The following is a 23,459-nucleotide window of genomic DNA, read 5'->3' on the forward strand; positions in this document are numbered from 1 at the left end:
AAGATACTCCCCGGTGGTTCTTTTTTTTTTTGTTTTGTTTTGTTTTGTTTTGCTTTTTGATTTGTTTCCTTCCCCCACCCCCTTTTTTTTTTCTCCTTTCTTTCTCTTTCTCTTTTTCTTCTCTCTTTTTTTTTTCGTTTTTTTTTCTTCCCTTTTTTTTCTCTTTCTCTTTTCTTTCCTTCTTTCTTTCCTCTCTTTTTCTCTTATTCCCAATACAACTTGCTTTTGGCCACTCTGCACTGAGCAAAATGACTAGAAGGAAAACCTCACCTCAAAAGAAAGAATCAGAAACAGTCCTCTCTCCCACAGAGTTACAAAATCTGGATTACAATTCAATGTCAGAAAGCCAATTCAGAAGCACTATTATACAGCTACTGGTGGCTCTAGAAAAAAGTATAAAGGACTCAAGAGACTTCATGACTGCAGAATTTAGAGCTAATCAGGCAGAAATTAAAAATCAATTGAATGAGATGCAATCCAAACTAGAAGTCCTAACGACGAGGGTTAACGAGGTGGAAGAACGAGTGAGTGACATAGAAGACAAGTTGATAGCAAAGAGGGAAACTGAGGAAAAAAGAGATAAACAATTAAAAGACCATGAGGATAGATTAAGGGAAATAAACGACAGCCTGAGAAAGAAAAACCTACGTTTAATTGGGGTGCCCGAGGACGCCGAAAGGGACAGAGGGCCAGAATATGTATTTGAACAAATTCTAGCTGAAAACTTTCCTAACCTGGGAAGGGAAACAGGCATTCAGATCCAGGAAATAGAGAGATCCCCCCCTAAAATCAATAAAAACCGTTCAACACCTCGACATTTAATAGTGAAGCTTGCAAATTCCAAAGATAAAGAGAAGATCCTTAAAGCAGCAAGAGACAAGAAATCCCTGACTTTTATGGGGAGGAGTATTAGGGTAACAGCAGACCTCTCCACAGAGACCTGGCAGGCCAGAAAGGGCTGGCAGGATATATTCAGGGTCCTAAATGAAAAGAACATGCAACCAAGAATACTTTATCCAGCAAGGCTCTCATTCAAATTGGAAGGAGAGATAAAGAGCTTCCAAGACAGGCAGCAACTAAAAGAATATGTGACCTCCAAACCAGCTCTGCAAGACATTTTAAGGGGGACTCTTAAAATTCCCCTTTAAGAAGAAGTTCAGTGGAACAGTCCACAAAAACAAGGACTGAATAGATATCATGATGACACTAAACTCATATCTCTCAATAGTAACTCTGAATGTGAACGGGCTTAATGACCCCATCAAAAGGCGCAGGGTTTCAGACCGGATAAAAAAGCAGGACCCATCAATTTGCTGTCTACAAGAGACTCATTTTAGACAGAAGGACACCTACAGCCTGAAAATAAAAGGTTGGAGAACCATTTACCATTCGAATGGTCCTCAAAAGAAAGCAGGGGTAGCCATCCTTATATCAGATAAACTAAAATTTACCCCAAAGACTGTAGTGAGAGATGAAGAGGGACACTATATCATACTTCAAGGATCTACTCAACAAGAGGACTTAACAATCCTCAATATATATGCCCCGAATGTGGGAGCTGCCAAATATATCAATCAATTATTAACCAAAGTGAAGAAATACTTAGATAATAATACACTTATACTTGGTGACTTCAATCTAGCTCTTTCTATACTCGATAGGTCTTCTAAGCACAACATCTCCAAAGAAACGAGAGCTTTAAATGATACACTGGACCAGATGGATTTCACAGATATCTACAGAACTTTATATCCAAACTCAACTGAATACACATTCTTCTCAAGCGCACATGGAACTTTCTCCAGAATAGACTACATATTGGGTCACAAATCGGGTCTGAACCGATACCAAAAGATTGGGATCATCCCCTGCATATTCTCAGACCATAATGCCTTGAAATTAGAACTAAATCACAACAAGAAGTTTGGAAGGACCTCAAACACGTGGAGGTTAAGGACCATCCTGCTAAAAGATGAAAGGGTCAACCAGGAAATTAAGGAAGAATTAAAAAGATTCATGGAAACTAATGAGAATGAAGATACAACCATCCAAAATCTTTGGGATGCAGCAAAAGCAGTCCTAAGGGGGAAATACATCGCAATACAAGCATCCATTCAAAAACTGGAAAGAACTCCAATACAAAAGCTAACCTTACACATAAAGGAGCTACAGAAAAAACAGCAAATAGATCCTACACCCAAGAGAAGAAGGGAGTTAATAAAGATTCGAGCAGAACTCAACGAAATCGAGACCAGAAGAACTGTGGAACAGATCAACAAAACCAGGAGTTGGTTCTTTGAAAGAATTAACAAGATAGATAAACCATTAGCCAGCCTTATTAAAAAGAAGAGAGAGAAGACTCAAATTAATAAAATCATTAATGAGAAAGGAGAGATCACTACCAACACCAAGGAAATACAAACGATTTTAAAAACATATTATGAACAGCTATACGCCAATAAATTAGGCAATCTAGAAGAAATGGACGCATTCCTGGAAAGCCACAAACTACCAAAACTGGAACAGGAAGAAATAGAAAACCTGAACAGGCCAATAACCAGGGAGGAAATTGAAGCAGTCATCAAAAACCTCCCAAGACACAAGAGTCCAGGGCCAGATGGCTTCCCAGGGGAATTTTATCAAACATTTAAAGAAGAAACCATACCTATTCTCCTAAAGCTGTTTGGAAAGATAGAAAGAGATGGAGTACTTCCAAATTCGTTCTATGAGGCCAGCATCACCTTAATTCCAAAACCAGACAAAGACCCCACCAAAAAGGAGAATTACAGACCAATATCCCTGATGAACATGGATGCAAAAATTCTCAACAAGATACTGGCCAATAGGATCCAACAGTACATTAAGAAAATTATTCACCATGACCAAGTAGGATTTATCCCTGGGACACAAGGCTGGTTCAACACCCATAAAACAATCAATGTGATTCATCATATCAGCAAGAGAAAAACCAAGAACCATATGATCCTCTCATTGGATGCAGAGAAAGCATTTGACAAAATACAGCATCCATTCCTGATCAAAACTCTTCAGAGTGTAGGGATAGAGGGAACATTCCTCGACATCTTAAAAGCCATCTATGAAAAGCCCACAGCAAATATCATTCTCAATGGGGAAGCACTGGGAGCCTTTCCCCTAAGATCAGGAACAAGACAGGGATGTCCACTCTCACCACTGCTGTTCAGCATAGTACTGGAAGTCCTAGCCTCAGCAATCAGACAACAAAAAGACATTAAAGGCATTCAAATTGGCAAAGAAGAAGTCAAACTCTCCCTCTTCGCCGATGACATGATACTCTACATAGAAAACCCAAAAGTCTCCACCCCAAGATTGTTAGAACTCATACAGCAATTCGGTAGCGTGGCAGGATACAAAATCAATGCCCAGAAGTCAGTGGCATTTCTATACACTAACAATGAGACTGAAGAAAGAGAAATTAAGGAGTCAATCCCATTTACAATTGCACCCAAAAGCATAAGATACCTAGGAATAAACCTAACCAAAGATGTAAAGGATCTATACCCTCAAAACTATAGAACACTTCTGAAAGAAATTGAGGAAGACACAAAGAGATGGAAAAATATTCCATGCTCATGGATTGGCAGAATTAATATTGTGAAAATGTCAATGTTACCCAGGGTAATATACACGTTTAATGCAATCCCTATCAAAATACCATGGACTTTCTTCAGAGAGTTAGAACAAATTATTTTAAGATTTGTGTGGAATCAGAAAAGACCCCGAATAGCCAGGGGAATTTTAAAAAAGAAAACCATATCTGGGGGCATCACCATGCCAGATTTCAGGTTGTACTACAAAGCTGTGGTCATCAAGACAGTGTGGTACTGGCACAAAAACAGACACATAGATCAGTGGAACAGAATAGAGAATCCAGAAGTGGACCCTGAACTTTATGGGCAACTAATATTCGACAAAGGAGGAAAGACTATCCATTGGAAGAAAGACAGTCTCTTCAATAAATGGTGCTGGGAAAATTGGACATCCACATGCAGAAGAATGAAACTAGACCACTCTCTTTCACCATACACAAAAATAAACTCAAAATGGATGAAAGATCTAAATGTGAAACAAGATTCCATCAAAATCCTAGAGAAGAACACAGGCAACACCCTTTTTGAACTCGGCCACAGTAACTTCTTGCAAGATACATCCACGAAGGCAAAAGAAACAAAAGCAAAAATGAACTATTGGGACTTCATCAAGATAAGAAGCTTTTGCACAGCAAAGGATACAGTCAACAAAACTCAAAGACAACCTACAGAATGGGAGAAGATATTTGCAAATGATGTATCAGATAAAGGGCTAGTTTCCAAGATCTATAAAGAACTTCTTAAACTCAACACCAAAGAAACAAACAATCGAATCATGAAATGGGCAAAAGACATGAACAGAAATCTCACACAAGAAGACATAGACATGGCCAACATGCACATGAGAAAATGCTCTGCATCACTTGCCATCAGGGAAATACAAATCAAAACCACAATGAGATACCACCTCACACCGGTGAGAATGGGGAAAATTAACAAGGCAGGAAACAACAAATGTTGGAGAGGGTGTGGAGAAAGGGGAACCCTCATACACTGTTGGTGGGAATGTGAACTGGTGCAGCCACTCTGGAAAACTGTGTGGAGGTTCCTCAAACAGTTAAAAATAGACCTGCCCTACGACCCAGCAATTGCACTGTTGGGGATTTACCCCAAAGATACAAATGCAATGAAACGCCGGGACACCTGCACCCCGATGTTTATAGCAGCAATGGCCACGATAGCCAAACTGTGGAAGGAGCCTCGGTGTCCATCGAAAGATGAATGGATAAAGAAGATGTGGTTTATGTATACAATGGAATATTACTCAGCTATTAGAAATGACAAATACCCACCATTTGCTTCAACGTGGATGGAACTGGAGGGTGTTATGCTGAGTGAAGTAAGCCAGTCGGAGAAGGACAAACATTATATGTTCTCATTCATTTGGGGAATATAAATAATAGTGAAAGGGAATATAAGGGAAGGGGGAAGAAATGTGTGGGAAATATCAGAAAGATGAGACAGAACGTAAAGACTGCTAACTCTGGGAAACGAACTAGGAGTGGTGGAAGGGGAGGAGGGCGGGGGGTGGGAATGAATGGGTGACGGGCACTGGGGGTTATTCTGTATGTTAGTAAATTGAACACCAATAAAAAATAAATTAAAAAAAAAAAGGAAACTAATGAAAAAAAAAAAATAGAAAGGTATGGAGAGTCAGAGAAAATTTATGGAGGAAGAGGGTTAGAGGAAATAATATTCAAAACACCATCCCAGAGTATCCAGTCCTGAAGTTATTTCCATTTCTTTTTTTAATTTTCAATTACTCTTTAGCATCTCAAAGTGCAGAATGTGGAATCCTTGTTGCTGACTTTACGTCAATGCTAAGTTACAAATAACATGGTTCCTTTTCAACCAAACCTAAACTTTTGGAATTGTAATTCTCTGCCTCCTATGTAAAAAGAAGGAGCCTACTTATCACAAGGTAAATTCAAGATGGACTTACCTCTTGGACCAGGTGCCAGGTGAGGCCGTGGTTGGTGGAGTACTCCAGTTTCACCTGGTTGTCCATGTGCGGAGTGTATTTCTGGCCACAGCCCATCACCAAACTGAACTGAATCATATAGGATGCTCCTATCTGCATTGATTGTGTTTCCACATAGCGCATACTTGAGGCAAGTTTAGAATCTCCTGTGAAACTGAAAGACAGAGGGGGGAATCAGATTAAAAACAGTGATGTATTTAAGGAAAAATTAAGCTCTTCATTTCATATCATACACCAAAATAATTTCACTTACTTATATCTTGCCAAGCTCGAGAATGGATTGTAGTCAATCTAACAAATGTAATTTAAAACAATCTGCCTATTAAAGAAGCATTTTTTAAGTTAATACCTAGAGTTGTCAAATATATTTGAAAATGTGTACTCACTCATATTTTGTTCATGAGTGTAAATCCTTTGGCTCATTTTTTTTTTCATTTGGCTCATTAATTTCACTTCTTAGAATCTATCCAAAGGAAATAATCCTAAATTCAAGTAAAGTTTTATAAAGTATGATATTGCAAGTCTACTTATAATAGTAATTGGTAACCATTTCAATGTCAAACCACAGGGAAAATGGAATACTTAAGTAAACTGGTAATGCCACAAGACAGATCATCTATATTTCCAATATTTATGAAGGTAATGTGATCAAGTTAACATGCTTATGAGACAATAAATTTTTAAAAATCCACAAAATGATGCATAAAGGAAATTCACCAGAATGCTTGCAGTGGCTATGTTTCGTGGTGGGAAACTAGATAGTGTACAACTTTTCTTTTGTTTTTCTGATTTTTCAAATAGTGTTCAATGCTTAGGCATTAACTACTGAAAACATCATAATGTAGTTTTAATGACTGTGCCTCAAGTCAGTAAAATTTTACTGGGTCCCAGTTGACTACTATGTAATTATAAACTGTTTGAAGACAGGCACAATTACTTTTTTTAGAGCAACCTGCTCAAGGAATTTATAATCCATCAGAGGAGGTTAAAATATGGGCACATTTTCACTGTGGTTAATATGGATCAATGTAAACATTCCCAGAGTTAACTACACTGGGGCTTGTCTGCCACAATACTTGGTACTACTCTTGTGAAGCAGGGCCAGTACCAGGAACAGCAGTATTTCCTATTAGTCTGGAGGCTGAGCTGACATAGATCAAGGGAATGATGCAAAAATTTGTGAAATCTTTGAGGCATTTAATACTTGTTCTTAATTGTCGCTTGCTGAATCAGCAAAATAAGGAGTAGTCTGCCTTGCTTCTTGAAGTCATTAAAATGTCATTTAAAGATGGAACACTGTCCATATAGAGAGGATCATCTTGGGCTTGGGGTCAAGGTTATAAAATGCAAGAAGCTTTTTCCTAACTATGACTAATTACTCTTTAACAATTTTTAATTAAGTTTTTACACTTGAACAAATAAAGGAATAAAATGTTTGAGAGCCTCAAATTCTGCTTTAGCTGAATGATCAATAAAAGGAAGTGTCATATTTATAATTGTTGGTGTTACACATCCAATGCTTACAACTTGTTTATCGTTAATAATAAAGATGTCCAACCGTTGTTGAGTCTAGGCCATATCCTCAGACTGTGCGAAGCACAATACCCACATCATCATCCCTAGTTCCATCCTTACAATAACTGAAATAGGAATAATACCACTCGTCAACAAGTTGGGAAATGGGCATAGTAAATGGTAGAGACTCAGTGTGTGAACTCAGCTCTCCATGACTCTAAAACCCCTCAACAATACACAATCTCTCCTTCTCTTGCTATAAGATAGAGAGGAAAACACTGCAGTTTTGAATAACTTTTATATACAGTCATTTAAAAATAATTACTTTCAGTTACCATGTGATGATACTTTGGTATTAGAGATATAAACCCATGATTGCTGCTGTGTGACATAGTGCATAGGATGCATTTTAGCAAACACAAAGCTGCAGAATGCAATTTTTACCAATATTGCAAAATAAAAGAATCAACATAGAAGAAAAACTCTAGTAAACTCTACAGGCACAAACTTGTCCATATAAATTCCAGAGTCTTTTAAGTAAGCAAAAAAAGTCCTGACTGCTTTCTCCATGAGAAATAAATGTTGCTTTTAACTTTAAGGGTTAAATGCTTTTTCTAGTGCCCTTTATGAGAAATATAGTTAGGGGGAGCCAACTAATTAGTTATTTAAATTGTTTACTTTAAAGGGATACTATCCATCCTGGGCATCTGGGAAAAAAATCACCCAACAGTGCCAAGCAGCACAGTTTGTAATTCACGGAGAGACACTAGAACTTTCTCACTCATGTCTGCACAGTATTTCCCCACCCCAGCATTTCTGAAATAATTTAAGATTATTTTCACAATCAGCTCCTTGTAAATTCCTCCCTTCAGAGATGGTTTTAATTCAAAGAGAAAACATTTAATTCAAAGAGAAAGAGAAAGAAATGCTGTGTTTTGTAAATACTGCCCAAGCCTAACTTTTGCATGGTTACAATCAACCATGAATCTAGTTTAAGACAGTGAGTATTCAAACCTGAGAAGGATGTGCTCTGTGAGCTACCCTCACCATAACAGCTTTGGTGCCAAGACACCAAGAAGAAAACAACATAAAAATGATATAAAAGGACAAGAGTCTCAGACACCTGACTGGCTCAGTCAGGGTGTGATCTTGATCTTGGGGTTGTGATTTTGAGTCCCATACAGAGTGTAGAGATTACTTAAAAAAATAAAATGTAAAATGTAAAAAAAAAGAAAAAGGACAAGAGTCTATATGAAGTCTGTTAAACAGTGATAATAAATTTCTTACTTAACACAAATATCTATTCCATCAGTAGTTTTGTCTTTTCTTGTTTTTGTTGTAAGGTAGAGCTGAATGTACTTCTAACCAAAACATCTGCCATACTTCATGGTACCATATGATATATCTTGATACCTTTTTAAAATTTAAATTCAGTTAGCCAACATATAGTACATCATTAGTTTCAGATGTAGAGTTCAGTATAACATCCAGTGCTCATCACATCATGTGCCCTCTTTAATGCTCATTACCCAATTACCCCATCCTCCCACCCACCTCCCCTCCAGCAACCCTCAATTTGTTTCCTAGAGTTAAGAGTTTCTCATTGTTTGTTTCTCTCTCTGATACTTTCCATTCAGTTTTCCCTCCCTTCCCCGTGATCCTCTGTGCTGTTTCTTCTATTCCTCATATAAATGAAACTATATGATAATTGTCTTTCTCCGATTGACTTATTTTTCTCAGCAAAATACTCTCCATTTCCAACCACGTCGATATAAATAATAAGTTTTCATTATTTCTGATGGCTGAATAATATTCCATGTGGTATAGAGAGGAATCTTCTTTATCTATTCATGTGTCAATGGACATCTCAGCTCTTTCTATAATTTGGCTTTTGTGGATATTGCTGCTATAAACATCAGGGTGCAGGTGCTCCTTTGGATCATTATATGTGTATTTTTGGGGTAAATACCTAGTAGCACAATTGCTGGGTAGAGTAGGGTAGCTCTATTTTTAACTTCTTGAGGAACCTCTATATTGTTTTCCAGAGTGGCTGTATACCAGCTTGCATTCCCACCAAGAGTATAAGAGCATTCTTCTTTCTCTGCATCCTTGCCAACATCTATTTCCTGGCTTGTTAATTTTAGCCATTCTGACTGGTATGAGGTGCTAATTCATTGTGGTTTTGATTTGTATTTCCCTGATAGCAAATGGTGTTCAGCATTTTTTCATGTGTCTGTTGGCCATTTGTATGTCTTCTTCGGGTAAATGTCTGTTCCTATCATCTGCCTCATTTCCATAGTGTAGTAGTGGTTATGTTCACCTCACCTATTCTGATAACTTAATCAGAAGAAAAATAACAAGAAAAACACAGACATCTATACCTTAAAATCTTGACCATTCATAGTACAAGTTCACTCAGTTGTTTATGAGTTATCCAAGGCTGGCTGCAAGCCACTGATATTAGGTCACCTTTTCCCCTCCTAAGTACACTGATGTTCTTACTCAGCTGGGGTTTTAGAGGTGAGAATTTCACATTCTTTAATTGATAAAACTACTCCTCTTTGCTGCTTGTTTAAGTCAAGATAGGTTCATAAAGGCAAAACTGAAGCTGAACTTCTCTGTTAGAATCAGAGAAATGAAAAAGAATAGTCCACATCAGCCTTCTGGGGAGAAATTCTAGAGACAGAATGCATTGGGAATCAGGATGCTTAATTTCATTCATGTTGATTTGCAAGAATGCCTCACAAAGAAAGCAACAGTAAAAAAGCTCCTGCATGTAATTACAAGATTTAGTGAGAGAATGGGGATAATTCTTTCAACTAGGACAATCATCCCTGCATCTCCTTAAAGCACTCAGAACCTATGCACCTCACAGAAGCACATAGTATTGTTGCAGGACATTGTGGCTTTCCAACAGCTAGATTATCCTACTTGATCTTTGAGTCAAGGTTATTTGGGAGGCCATAAGAGATCCTTAACACGGGGTTATGGAGTTGAAAAACCTAAAGGCTGAGCTGCTGCTGGCCCCAGGATCACACAGTCACTAAAAAGCTAGAGACCAGGGACGCCTGGGTAGCTCAGTGATTGGCTCAGGGGATGATCCCAGGATCCGGGATCGGGTTCCACCTCAGACTCCCTGCATGGAGCCTGCTTCTCCCTCTGCCTATGTCTCCACTTCTTTCTCTCTCTCTGTGTCTCTCTTGAATAAAAAACAAACAAACAAAAAAACCCCAAAAACTAGAGACCAGGCCTTCTGATTTCTACTCTGATTGTCTTTTCCACTACGTCATGCCCATTAAAGGCACTTAGAGAATGTTGAATAAAATGAGTGTGTGAGTGAGGCTTCTCAATTGGGAAGAAGGCAAGGTTTACAAAACTATTGTTACTTCCATGCTGTAATGAACACAGATAAGGTTTTGGGTTGTTTTCACTTAAAGAAATCACTCTTCCTGCATTTCCCCAGTGGCTCTTTCCCATCTTCATAAAAAAAGGCTCTTTTATATGAAGTATAGATGCACATAACCAATATAAAAGGGAGATTACTCAGACCACAGAGTTCCTTCAAGGCAAATTCACCCAGTGACTGAGCCATTTTCAACAACGGATCTCATCTCTTTAAGAAAGGTTTGATAATGGTGTATCTGGGTGGCTCAGTCGGTGGAGCACCTGACCCTTGATTTCAGGGTCCTGAGATTGAGCCCTGTGTCTGAGTGTGGAACCTGCTTGGGATTCTCTGTCTCCCTCTCTCTCACCCTGTTCACACTTGCATACATGGGTGCGCGCTCTTTCTCTCTCTCTCTCAAAAAAAAAAAAAAAAGTTTAGTAAGTTAAACAATGTGTGTGAAGTTTCACAACCCATATGTCCCCAGAAAAGATAATGCACCAATATATGCACCAATATTTACATTTCTTAGAAACCTAAGCAATATTCCACTATTTTCAAGGACCCCACAGAAAAGAACAGTTCTGCAGAGCTCATTTCCACAACAATAGAAGAGCAACACAAAGCTGGTTTTGGTTTGATACCATTCAAAAGTTATATTCATCCGCAAAAGGACTTGTAAATGAATCTAAGCCTCTCTAATATCATCTTTTTGTTTTGTTTTTGCAATCATCAAAGAAAATTTGCTGGAGCTGACAATCTTGTTGATATTGTGGAATTGAAGGTGTCATTTTAACTCACTTGTTATTTCTATCATATTGTATCAAAACAGAAATAACCATACTATCTTAGTGGATTATATAAATTTTACATTTATTAGAAAAAAATCTGACAATATGGAAGTGTTTTTTTTTTTTTTTTTTTTAGAGTAAAAATTCACAGTTCTATTACCTAAAGATGATCACGACAACATTTTGGTATACTTTCAGACTTCATTATGTTTGCCCACACATGAACACTCACTTTTCTTTTTTAAAAGATTTATTTATTTATTCATTAGAGACACACAGAGAGAGGAGGAGACATAGGCAGAGGGAGAAGCAGGATCCTTGTGAGGAACCTGATGCGGGACTCAATCCTGGGACCTCAGGATCATACTCTGAGCCAAAGGCAGATGCTCAACCACTGAACTACCTAGATGTCCCTCACTTTTCTTTCTTTTAAAAAAACTATTACACAATCATAATAAACCTTTTTCTTTTTGTTCTGTTTTGATAGGAGCAGGAGTAGGGGAGGGGCATAGGGAGAAGGAGAGAGAATCTTAGGCAGCTCCACGTTCAGCTGGCAGTGGGAAGTGGGGCTTAATGGACAGAAGATCATTACCTGAGCCAAAATCAAGAGTCCACTGTTTGACTGAGTATCCCTCTTTTTTTTTTCTTTTTGCAACTCTTTCATTGACCTCTCTCCATATTGAAAAAAATGTTGAGAATAAAGCCAATCTCCAATTATGGAACTCTTGGGAGACTGCCCCATTTTTCACTGTTATAAGCAATGCTTGTATAATATGCATTCTTATCTATCTTTGTGTACTTGTCCAGTTATTTCCTTAGGATAAATTTCTAGAAGCAGAACTGCTTGCTCAAAGTGAATTTTTAAAATGAGCTTTTACTGCCAAGTTGCCCTCAAGAAAGGTTGTACTGAGATAGGGCAGTGGGAAGTACAGACTTCAGTTATGGAATGAATAGGTCACAGGAATAAAAGGCACATCATAGTGAATACAGTCAATGATATTGTAATAGTATTGAAGGGTGACAGTAAGGAAGACAATAGCCGAGCAAGACCATTTTAAGACTTTTAAAGGACCTTGATAATTTTAATTTTGGAAACTCCATTATACATCAGGGCAAACAAATTAAAATATACTCATATCCATTAAAAAAATATATATATATATGTTATTTTTTTCATTGCAAAATCCTTCAAGCATATTTTATAATTTTGCCTTTAAATTTTATTTGGCTACTAGTCATGCATGTAATTTACATTTGGTTGTAATTTTTAGCAAACTCAGGAATCGTACCAAAAAATTATTTCCAATATAATGAAATTTTATGAATATTCCAATTTAGCAATGAATGGAGTTAACATATATTATATTTTATAGATATTTAATTTGAATGTATTAATTCTATTTTTGCAATTCTCTTATCATATTTTTGAGACAGTATTCATTTTCCCAGCCCTTGGACTTTATCCAGGCCGCTGGAAAGCTTGCGAGCCCTGGCATGTGCCCAAAATGACTAATGAAAGAACTTCCCAGGAAAAGGCAGAGCTAATGCAAAGGTGCTGGAAGAGGAAAGAGCTTGACTTGTTGGAGTAGAGAGAAGGAAGAACAATGTGGTTGGGGTGGACTGAGTGAAAGACAGGGAGGCAGGAGAGGCCAACTGAGTCAGTTCACTCTATATACCCTGGATATTTCGTGAACCACTGTCCATAAAAAGTAATTGTCTCAGCCCTAATGAATTTCTATTTCAACAAGCCATATGTACCATGAATCTAAATCACCAAATGTAGAATTCTCTTGTTAATTTGTGTAGTTGTATATTCTCTTACTTCCAAAACCTCACTTAGCTACTGAGTCTAAATGGAGATTTTTAGGGAAATTCTAACTTTGGAGAAATAAATGACTTAAAAGTCAACTGTTTGGACACCAATAGGACATGAGTAATGGAACATAGCCATTTTATCCATTTCTTTAGCAGGCCCTAAGGTTTTGTCCTTCAATATGTACTTTTAATTGGTCCATTTGTTCACTGCATCATTCTGTTCCTAACATCATTATAAGCACATGCAAATAACACTGTTAGTCTCTGAGCTGAGCTCCTACTACTGCTTCTCCTATTACCCTCTATCATATGTTCTCCAAAAAGCAGCCATAATTATTTAAAAAATAGAAGTATGATCACATTACTCCTCTGCTACAAATTATCTACTGGATTCCCATAAAACTTAGAATAAATTCCAAAATCTTTATGTTGCTTTATAAGGTTCTAGGGGCACCCAGGTAGCTCAGTTGGTTAAGCATTTGATTTTGGTTCAGGGCATGATCTCAGGGTCATGAGATTGAGCCCTGGGTGTGGAGCCTGCTTAAGATTCTCTCTCTCCTCCTCCTCCTTCTGCCTTTCCCTCCTCTCTATAAATAAATAAACAAATAAGTAAATCGTCCTAATATAATTTAATTCCTTGCCTCAGGGCCTTTGCTCTTGCTATTCCCTCTACCTGTGATGCTTTCCTTGCACATTTTTACATTATTGTCTCTCATTATTCAACTCTCTGTAGTAATACTTCCAGGAGGGCCTTCCTATTTTACCAAAAATCATTTCACTCTCCACTTAGACTACCTAACACTCCATTCATTTATCCTCACAGTACTAACCACTTCCTGAAATATTGCTATGAATTTATTTGGTAAGTGGTGTTATTCCCCTCTAGAATGTAAGCTCTGCAAACAAAAGACTTTTTCTCTTTTAATCTCCAATACTAACTATGACACCTCCAGCACAAATGGTGCCAATAGTGCAATCAATAGTCGAATGTACATCTATCAATGAATGAAAAACTTCATGTAATTAAATCCTTATATTGAAAAAGCATAATAAGTAGGCTGTATTTTAGAAAGTCATTTATAAAATCTATTTGGTGGAATATTTAATTATATTACCAATTTTATAGAGGCACTATACTCCTGGGTACTGAAGTACTTTTGTTTTTAAAGATTTTATATATTTGAGAAAAAGAGAGGGAGAGAGATAGATATCACAAGTAGGGGGAGGGGCAGAGAGAGAGAGGGAGCCGACTCCCCACTGAGCAGGGAGCCCCATGCGGGGCTCCATCTCAGGACCCTGAGATCATAACCTGAGCTGAAGGCAGACACTTAACTAAGTCACCCAGACGCCCCTGAAAGTACTTTAAATAGTTGTTGAAAACTACAGAAAGTGACTTTTCAGTTTGTCACTCAATATATTTACCTCATCTCTCTGCTAAGCTTCCTAGATCACTTACTGTGAAATGGTGTTTGAAATGGTTCTTGGGAGCCACATCACCCCAACTGGTTTCTTTCAGCAGCATAACTTGAATTGATTTACTGCTTTTTAATAGTCTCTGTAAAAAATAATCCTAAGAAAACTCTGGGCTTACTAATAAACTATTTAAACTGACAAGATTTCTGCGTAAGATATGGGTTGATGAAAGAAAAATCCTAAAGAAATTTACTTGGCTGTGTCTTCTAATAGAAGCACCTGGCAGTATTGATAAAATTGAGGGTTTGCAAATTCCTGACAATACTCACATTGCTCTGACTGCTTTGAACATTATTGAGCACCATTTCTTTTTTTTTTTTTTAATTTTATTTATTCATGAGACACACACACACACACACAGAGAGAGAGAGAGAGAGAGAGAGAGAGAGAGAAATAGAGACAGAGGCAGAGGCAGAGGCAGAGGGAGAAGCAGGCTCCATGCAGGGAGCCTGACGTGGGACTTGATCCCGGGACTCCAGGATCATGCCCTGGGCTGAAAGCGCTAAACCACTGAGCCACCTGGGCTGCCCATTGAGCACCATTTCTGTGAGGGAGAAGAAAGTGACACAGTATTACCAGCCCTAGAGCAAAATCATGAATTCTTAAACCACTTAACAACAACAAGAAACACCAAGGCCCCCACAACTTCTGAACCAAGGCCCAAACTCTAAAGGCTTTTTAAAGATATGTCTTAACATATCACAGGTGTTAAGCTTTTTAAACTGAACATTAATAAAATTTTCAACACATCAAAAAAAAAATTAGGCTCATGAGGACTGCATTACATGGGACACTCACTCTGTAGCTGTTCTCCCTCTTTACGACCTCTATCTTTCTGCAACTCTAGGGCTGACCAGGCCACCTGGAGCTGGTATGAAAAACTAGCCTTCCTGAATCTTCCCATCACAACACTAACATTACCCTTTTTTTTTCTCATGCCTGTTGTCATTCACAGCTTACTTTACTTCTTGCGTGTTGCTCTTTTATTTTCTCTCCACTTCATGACAAACTTTAGGAAATTTCTCTTTCTAAAAACTGACCCTAACATGATGTATGCTGTTGATTTATTTGTATAAAGAAAAGAGAGTTTTCATTAAAAAAAAATTACACATAACAAGGAATGAGTACCTTTGATTTTAACATCCATGAAAGTCTAGGAAAACTTTCAACATTTCTACATCTCATTGATTTTGAAACCTTTTAATTAAATCTGCTTTTTCTCGGGGATCCCTGGGTGGCGCAGTGGTTTGGCGCCTGCCTTTGGCCCAGGGCGCGATCCTGGAGACCCGGGATCGAGTCCCACGTCGGGCTCCCGGTGCATGGAGCCTGCTTCTCCCTCTGCCTGTGTCTCTGCCTCTCTCTCTCTCTCTCTCTGTGACTATCATAAATAAATAAAAATTAAAAAAAAAAATTAAATCTGCTTTTTCTCAAGCATGACTAAAGAGAAAAACTATAGCTTTCTTTTTTCCATCTTTTTTAACTTTAATTTTTGCCAGTTTTACTGAGATATAATTGGCATATACAACTGTATTAGTTTTAGGTATACAACATAATGATTTGATATATGTATATATAGTAAAATGATCACCATGATAATTGTTCACAGTACTCTTACAATCCTTTGTATTTCTATAGTATCAGTTGTAATGTCTCCTCTTTCATTTCTGATTTTGAGGGTGTTTTTTTGTTTTTTGTTTTTTTTTGTGAGTCTACCTAAAGGTTTGCCCATTTTGTTTACCTGTTCAAAAAAAAAAATCACTCTTACAGGGCACCTGGGTGGCTCAGCTGGTTGAGGTTGATTCCAAGACTGTGGGATTAAGACCTAAATTGGACTCCCTGCTCAGTGGGGAGACTGCTTGTCCCTCCCCCTCTGCCTCACCCCTTGTTCACGCTCTCTCTAATAAATAAATAAAATCTTTAAAACCCCACTCTTACTTTCACTGATTGACTTTCCTACTTTTTAAAAAAAGATTTTATTTATTTTTTCGTGAGAGACCAGAGAGAGAGAGAGAAAGAGAGAGAGAGAGAGGCAGAGACACAGGCAGAGGAAGAAGCAGGCTCCATGCAGGGAGCCTGACCTGGGACTCGATCCCGGGTCTCCAGGATCAGGCCCTGGGCTGAAGGCAGCGCTAAACCGCTGAGCCAGCCAGGTTGCCCAACTTTCATACTTTTTAATCTCTATTTTATTTATTTCTGCTCTGATCTTTTTCTTTCCTTCATTCTGCTAACTTTGCACTTAGCTTTTCCTTTTTTACTTCTTCATTTTTTTTTATTTTTTAAAGATTTTATTTTTATTCATGAGAAACACACAGAGAGAGAAAGCAAGAGGTCAGAGAAGCAGGCTCCATGCAGGGAGCCCAACGTTGGGACTCGATCCCAGGTCCCCAGGATCAGGCCCTGGGCCGAAGGCGGCGCAAACCGATGAGCCACCTGGGCGCCCCTTTTTTACTTCTTTAAAGTGTAAGTTAAGTTGTTTACTTGAGATCCTTCTTGTTTCTTAATGTAGGCATTTATTGTTATGAACTTCTTTTTCTGCATTGCTTTTTGCAACATTCCATACATTTTTGGCATGCTCTAATTCGATTTTCATTTGTCCCAAGATTTTTTTGAATTTTTAAAAATTTTCTTGACCCATTGATTGTTTAATCTCTGCATTTATGAATTTTCTAATTTTCTCCTTGTAATTGATTTCTAATGTCATATGATTGTAATAGGAAAAGTTGCTTGATATGACTTCAGTCTTCTTAAAATTTTTAAGACCTGTTTTGTGGCCTAGCATATGATCTATCTTGGAGAATATTTTGTATGTGCTTGGGAATATTTTGTATGTGCTTGTATGTGCATTCTTTGCATGGGACGGAATGTCCTGTAAATATCTGTTAAGTCCATCTAGGCTAGTGTGACTTTTAAGTAATATTTTCGTATTGATATTCTGTTTGGATGCTCTATCCAGTGTTGAAAAAGTATTACTGAAGTCCTCTATTATTATTGCATTGTCTATTTCTTCCTTCAAGTCTGTTAATATTTATTTTATACATTTAGGCCCGCCTATGTTGGGTGCATACGTATTTGCCAATGTTATATCCACTTGTTGGATTAACCCCTTAATCATTACATAGTGACCTTCTTGATTTCTTGTTACCGTTTTTCCCCTAAAGTGTATTTTGTCTGATATAAGCAATAGCTAACTCTACTTTCTTTTGGCTTTCATCTGTCTGGAATATCTTTTCCATCCTTTAACTTTCAGGTTGTGTGTGGTCCTAAGTAGCTAAAATGAGTCTCTTGTAGGCAGCATGTAGTTGGGTTTTATTTCTTTTATACGTCCAGCCCCTAATGTCATTTGGTTGGAGTACTTGGTCTATTTACATTTAAGGTAATTATTGATAAGTATGAACTAACTATGGCCATTTGTTAATTGTTTTCTAGGTGTTTTTAATTCATTGGTTCATTTTTTCCCTTCTTTTCTTTTGTGATTTGGTAATTTTCTGTAGTGGTATGCTTAGATTCCTTTCTCTTTATCTTTTGTGTATTTACTATAGATTTTTGTTTTGTTAGTACCATAGGCTTACATAAAACATCATATATTTGTAAGAGTGTATTTGTACTTGAAGCTGATAACTTTGGTTTGAATGTATACTATAAAGCTCCACAGTTTTTACTCTCTCTACTCACATTTAATGTTCTTGATGTTACAATTTACATCTTTTTTTATCTTGTATATCCATTAACAAATTACATTAACAAATTATTGTAGTTATAGTTATTTTTTACTAATTTTGTCTTTTAATCTTCACACTAGGTTTTTTAAAAAAAAATATTTATTTGAGAGAGAGGGAGAGAAGTGACTCCTTCAGCTTTTCTTTTTTCGAGTCCAGTGCCTTAACGACTCAGCCATCACAGCCTGGCCAGCTTTTCTTTTTTAAGTAGTCTCCCAAGATCACCCAACATGGGGCTTGAAATCACGACCGTGAGATCAAGAGTCACATGCCATACCAACTGAGCCAGCTAGGCGCTCTGAACTCCCTCAGCTTTTGCTTGTCTGGAAAACTCCTTACCTCTGCTACTAAAACCAAATGCCAATTCTAATATGCTGTAACAACCATCCCTCACAGTTGTATACATTTTGAAACTAAAACCTCATCTGTATGACAGCAATGTCGTTACTACCTGTATACCTTGCTAGTCTATTTGATAATACAGAGGAATGTCATTGTCCCTCGGTATTGTCACTAATAGTATTAATTGGATAGTCTTTAACAAATCTTTTTTTTTTTAATTTTTATTTATTTATGATAGTCACAGAGAGGGAGAGAGAGAGAGAGGCAGAGACACAGGCAGAGGGAGAAGCCTCCATGCACCGGGAGCCCGATGTGGGATTCGATCCCGGGTCTCCAGGATCGTGCCCTGGGCCAAAGGCAGGCGCCAAACCGCTGCGCCACTCAGGGATTCCCGTCTTTAACAAATCTTAATTAAATTATTCCCTTAGTGATCTTAAAATATATGTATGATATTTTAAAGACTATTTCTAGAATATAAAGCAGATAGAGGTTCTGATATCAGATACTGAGCATGGAAGAAAGGAAAGTACTACAAATAATTAACAGCAATTCATTTCTCTATGGAAAAAAGTGCTCTATGGTGACACACTGTAAAATGATTTACAGCATATTGACTGTAATTCTTCTAATGAAAAAGCAATTGTCCAAGTTCTCCCTGGAGAACACTCAGCAACAACAATCCATGCACATGGAAAGTCATGACTTAGAAAATGAGAACCAAATGAACTCACAGCTGGGAAAACCCAATAATAATTAATTTAACACCAGCCATTTGTATGGAACATGTATACATATCAAAATTTCCCTTGAGAGAAGCAAGGTCACTGAAGGGCAGAGGCTACATACTTGAACATGCTCAAATAATGTTTACTTAATAAGATAATACACTCCAAAGGTTTTACATAGAAAACAAATAACTCATTTTGGACTAGGTGGTTAGGATAAATAGCTGGTCAATACCATCACTTGAATTTCAATATTGTAACAAGTATTTCTGAAAAACATTGCCAAAGTGAGTTCACATTGAACTTGAACAATATATTCTTCAACAGCAGCAGAGAGAAAACAATGTCATGAAAAGGAGTTTTATTCTGACTCATTGGCTAAGAAAATGAGAACAGTTTGAGATCTTCCATGTTGCTTCATTTTAATGAGCACCGGGAATTTTTCATGTCCTTATTAAAGTAGTTAATGTATTTCTCTAGTCTCATTATCACCGCCAGAGTATACGCTGTTGTTTCATAACCAAGACGACTCCTTTCCATTACAGAGAAGATCAGAAAGTCAAAACTGATTGCTCACATGTGGTTGTTAATAAAACTCCCACGGTGCTGCCGAAGGTACCCATGGGGATTGTACAATTATTTATATTTTCTTATGGTTTTCTATAATTACTGTCATTGTATTTTCACAAAGTAAATGTATCTCCACCAATTAAAGCAGTGGTGGGTTAAGAATATTCATCAGACTTGTGTGAAAGGATATTGTTCTTAGGGTTTTGATCAAAGCACAGAAATTAAACTGCTGTTATCATGTATTCAATCCAAGTGTTAAATGAAAATGCTCAGCAACTTTGGAGTTTATTTGAGCAGATGTTAACTATTTATGAAAATAAACATGATAACAGGACTTGCATTCGTGATATGACTCTTTGTTGTATTAAAATTGCTGGGGAAAAAAACCTACTACATGAATCTTGGGGGATATAGTTTATGATATACAGCCAACTTGAATTACTATTAGTTCAGGTCAATTTAAATTTTTAGAAGCATATAATTCTAAGAAATCTCATTGTGGTTTACATCTTTGCATCTTCTTATTTTGCCTCACTCCTTTGTCTTCTTTGAAGGCTCTAGGACTAAGAAAGAATTTCCATAAAAACAAGCATCTGAGGGAGGCTATCAAATAGAAAACACAGTATAACCTTTCATACTTTGCTATATAGAAATTTCATTCTATCTAGTTCAACAGTGCTTGCAGCAAAAGTGACCAGCTGTACTTCCATTCCATTAGCTGTCATTTTGATGCTAGAATTTAGCCTGCTGTGTGTGAGATGTGATGTCCATGCACAATTCCCATCAAAGGTAATTTTCTGTGCAATGGTGTGTAAAATTTACCTCTAATTATGATAAGGTCACTGATGGGTCATTTATGATATGCTCTCTGGAGACAACTGCAGTGAATAGCTTTTGGTGAGATTCGTCTGGAGAAATTAAATTGGTCTGACCATGACTCCATAGAAAGTAAAACTCTCTTAGAATATTATTCCTCAATTATGTTTAAAGCCCTAAAGGAACCCAGAGAGGGGCAATATGCACACTGGTGAGGGCTGTGAGTTTTGAATGATGCAGACCTGAGTTTTAATCTAGAGTTACTGGGCCTAAAAGCTCTACAGGATCTGGCCTCTGCACAACTCTTGGCTTCTCTTCCTGACATTCACTCCCTCCCTCCCTGGACTTAATCACAGTCTTAAACTATTTATTTACTGTTTATTGTATAATGAAGTTTGCATTTGACCACAAATCTAAGATCTTGGCTTGGATAGTCCACAATCTTGAAACCCCAACAACATTAACTATATGAGTCAGTGATCCAATATTGCTTAATAAGATGGGTTTAAAAGTAGATCTTAGTTATTAATAAATTAGTGATGAAAAAACTTCCTGGGCTTTATGTAAGACAGCACTAAAACAGAACTACTTATGACAAGTTTTATTAAAATAGTCATTAGAGTGATTTCACATTTTACCATAATCATGATGGGTCTCCATGAAAGGACAACGTATTAGTTACTCTAGTTATTAACACTTTTTGAAGAAGGTTTTTATATGTAACAGTGGGAAATAAAAATTTGAGATTAGTAACAATGGTGAAATTTTATATTTATTTAAATCTATCAGTATTTTGTCTCCAGTCCTTCTTCCCAAGATATCTTACTTGACTTTTGAGGTGGTTCATATTCAGTAAGTATTTGTCAGCAAATGACTAAGTGCTGGATGGACTAGAAGATCATTCTTGTGTTCCAAACCTTAATGCAAATCATAACAACAACAACAACAGAAACTAAATTCTTACCAAAGTGTCCAGTCATGGCTACAGTATGGCTGAACATTTCCAAGGTAGAATCCTAGAGATTGAGTGACCTCCACAAGATTGGTAAAGTCAAGGCTAATGCTGTTGAAAAGGACAGATGTCATGATAATCTCATCAATGGCCCATACATCTTCTCCCTGGGAAGAATGATATGGTTGCCACCATCTGAACTGAATTCCAAACTGTCTTGCATCATCTGGTAACTCTACAGAGATGATTCTAAAGAAAAAAAAAGTAAAAAGTAAAACTTCAGATTGATATTTAAAATACAAACATTCACCGCAGAATATTTTTTTCCCTAAGGTACAACACTCAAAAAAATAGTTCTCCACTATTATAAACATTGTTCTGAGATTTCCACTTTCTTGTCTGTCCCAAAGTCTTCTAAACACATCCCAAAATGTGACTGCTTTCATTCATCTGCTTTCAGAAAAGCTGACTCAATAAAACACAGTTGTCAAAGGGGCAGGATTTGTCTTAGTCTGAAAAAGGATCTTGGGCATTTGTTACACATATTACAGTTTGAGGCTGATTGGAACTGTGGCACTTCCTAATTCCCATGAGCTTAGCACAGTGTATGAGGTGACTTGCTGTGTCATGGTGGCTATGACAACAAACTTGTATGTGACAAATGGGGAAGAAAATTAAGAATAATATCTAATTTCCAGGAGCAATTACTGTACACAGCAGCAGGAACCATACATTAATTGCCACTGCAACGACATCTCCTTGAAAGCTCCATAAATCACAGTACCATGCTGCTCACATCCATACACAAGGTGAGATATGAAGCAAATGGCAAATGGAACATTTGTCTCCATCAATGTACAATTAAACGCCAGGAGAGGTGTTCCCAGTAAACACATACTAAAGGGACTGACTCTTTCCCAGTGAGCAAAGGAAAGCTCCCTAAGACAGGGGACTAGTTGGATAGCTTAGAAACAAATTATTTAAAAATTTAAATGTCTAAGGCTGGGTTTAATTAGAAATTAGACTGATTTTCATGTTTGTATTATGTTTATTCTTAGTTATTGTGTAAAAAATGTCAAATCACATCTTGGAAATATATATTTTTATATATGTAGACTTACTAAAAAATAATATCTCTTTTCTCTTTAAATAACTTGTATGTGAAGATATGGGGTAGGATGACATGATTTTCATCACTAATAATTACACAAACTACCAGTAAAAAAACTGGCAGAATTTTTTTGCAATGTAAGAAAACATACTTTTTAAATAATGGAAAATCATTATTCAATTACAGAAATATAAATTTTAAAACACTCCTTAAATTAAAAAGACACAGCAATAACATTTATGGTGTTTAAATACTTTGAAATACTTACGGTTTTAAACACTTTAAATCTCTGAATTTTTATACATTTATACAAATGTACATTATTTTATAATGTACATTTATTAGAAGAGTAAAATTTGGTTAAATTATTTTAGTAATTTTCACTTTAAGTTTTAAGTATTTACTAAAAAATCAAATAAAATATTTATGTTAACATATCAAATATTTAAAGAAATAAAACAAACTGTACTTAAACTGGCTCAATGATGAAAACATTATGCATTAATTTTAATAATTTAATTTGCTCATTGTGTTACTAGAATATTATAATTTTCCTTTATTTTAATAATTTTAAAAGCAGTTACTATTCTCTCTGATGAAAATAAATATAATTTAAAAATAACAACTGAAAAAAAAAAAAA

The 23,459-nt window shown here is 36.8% G+C and overlaps 1 protein-coding gene across 2 annotated transcripts in view; it reads right to left on the bottom strand.

Annotated features, from left to right (window-relative positions):
• Positions 1–23,459, bottom strand: part of RELN (reelin) — a 498,553-nt gene that overhangs the window by 131,421 nt on the left and 343,673 nt on the right. For both annotated transcript variants that reach the window (XR_012014160.1, XM_072791484.1), the window contains exons 20-21: positions 21,720–21,956; positions 5,572–5,764 (exon numbers count right to left, since the gene is read on the bottom strand). Coding sequence is in view for 1 of the 2 variants with exons in the window: in XM_072791484.1 (XP_072647585.1) it covers positions 5,572–5,764; positions 21,720–21,956 (430 nt within the window). In the remaining variant the exon portion in view is untranslated. The remainder of the gene's footprint in view (positions 1–5,571; positions 5,765–21,719; positions 21,957–23,459) is intronic.

Source organism: Canis lupus, chromosome 21 (assembly GCF_048164855.1).
Source record: "Canis lupus baileyi chromosome 21, mCanLup2.hap1, whole genome shotgun sequence".
Lineage (NCBI taxonomy): Eukaryota > Metazoa > Chordata > Mammalia > Carnivora > Canidae > Canis > Canis lupus.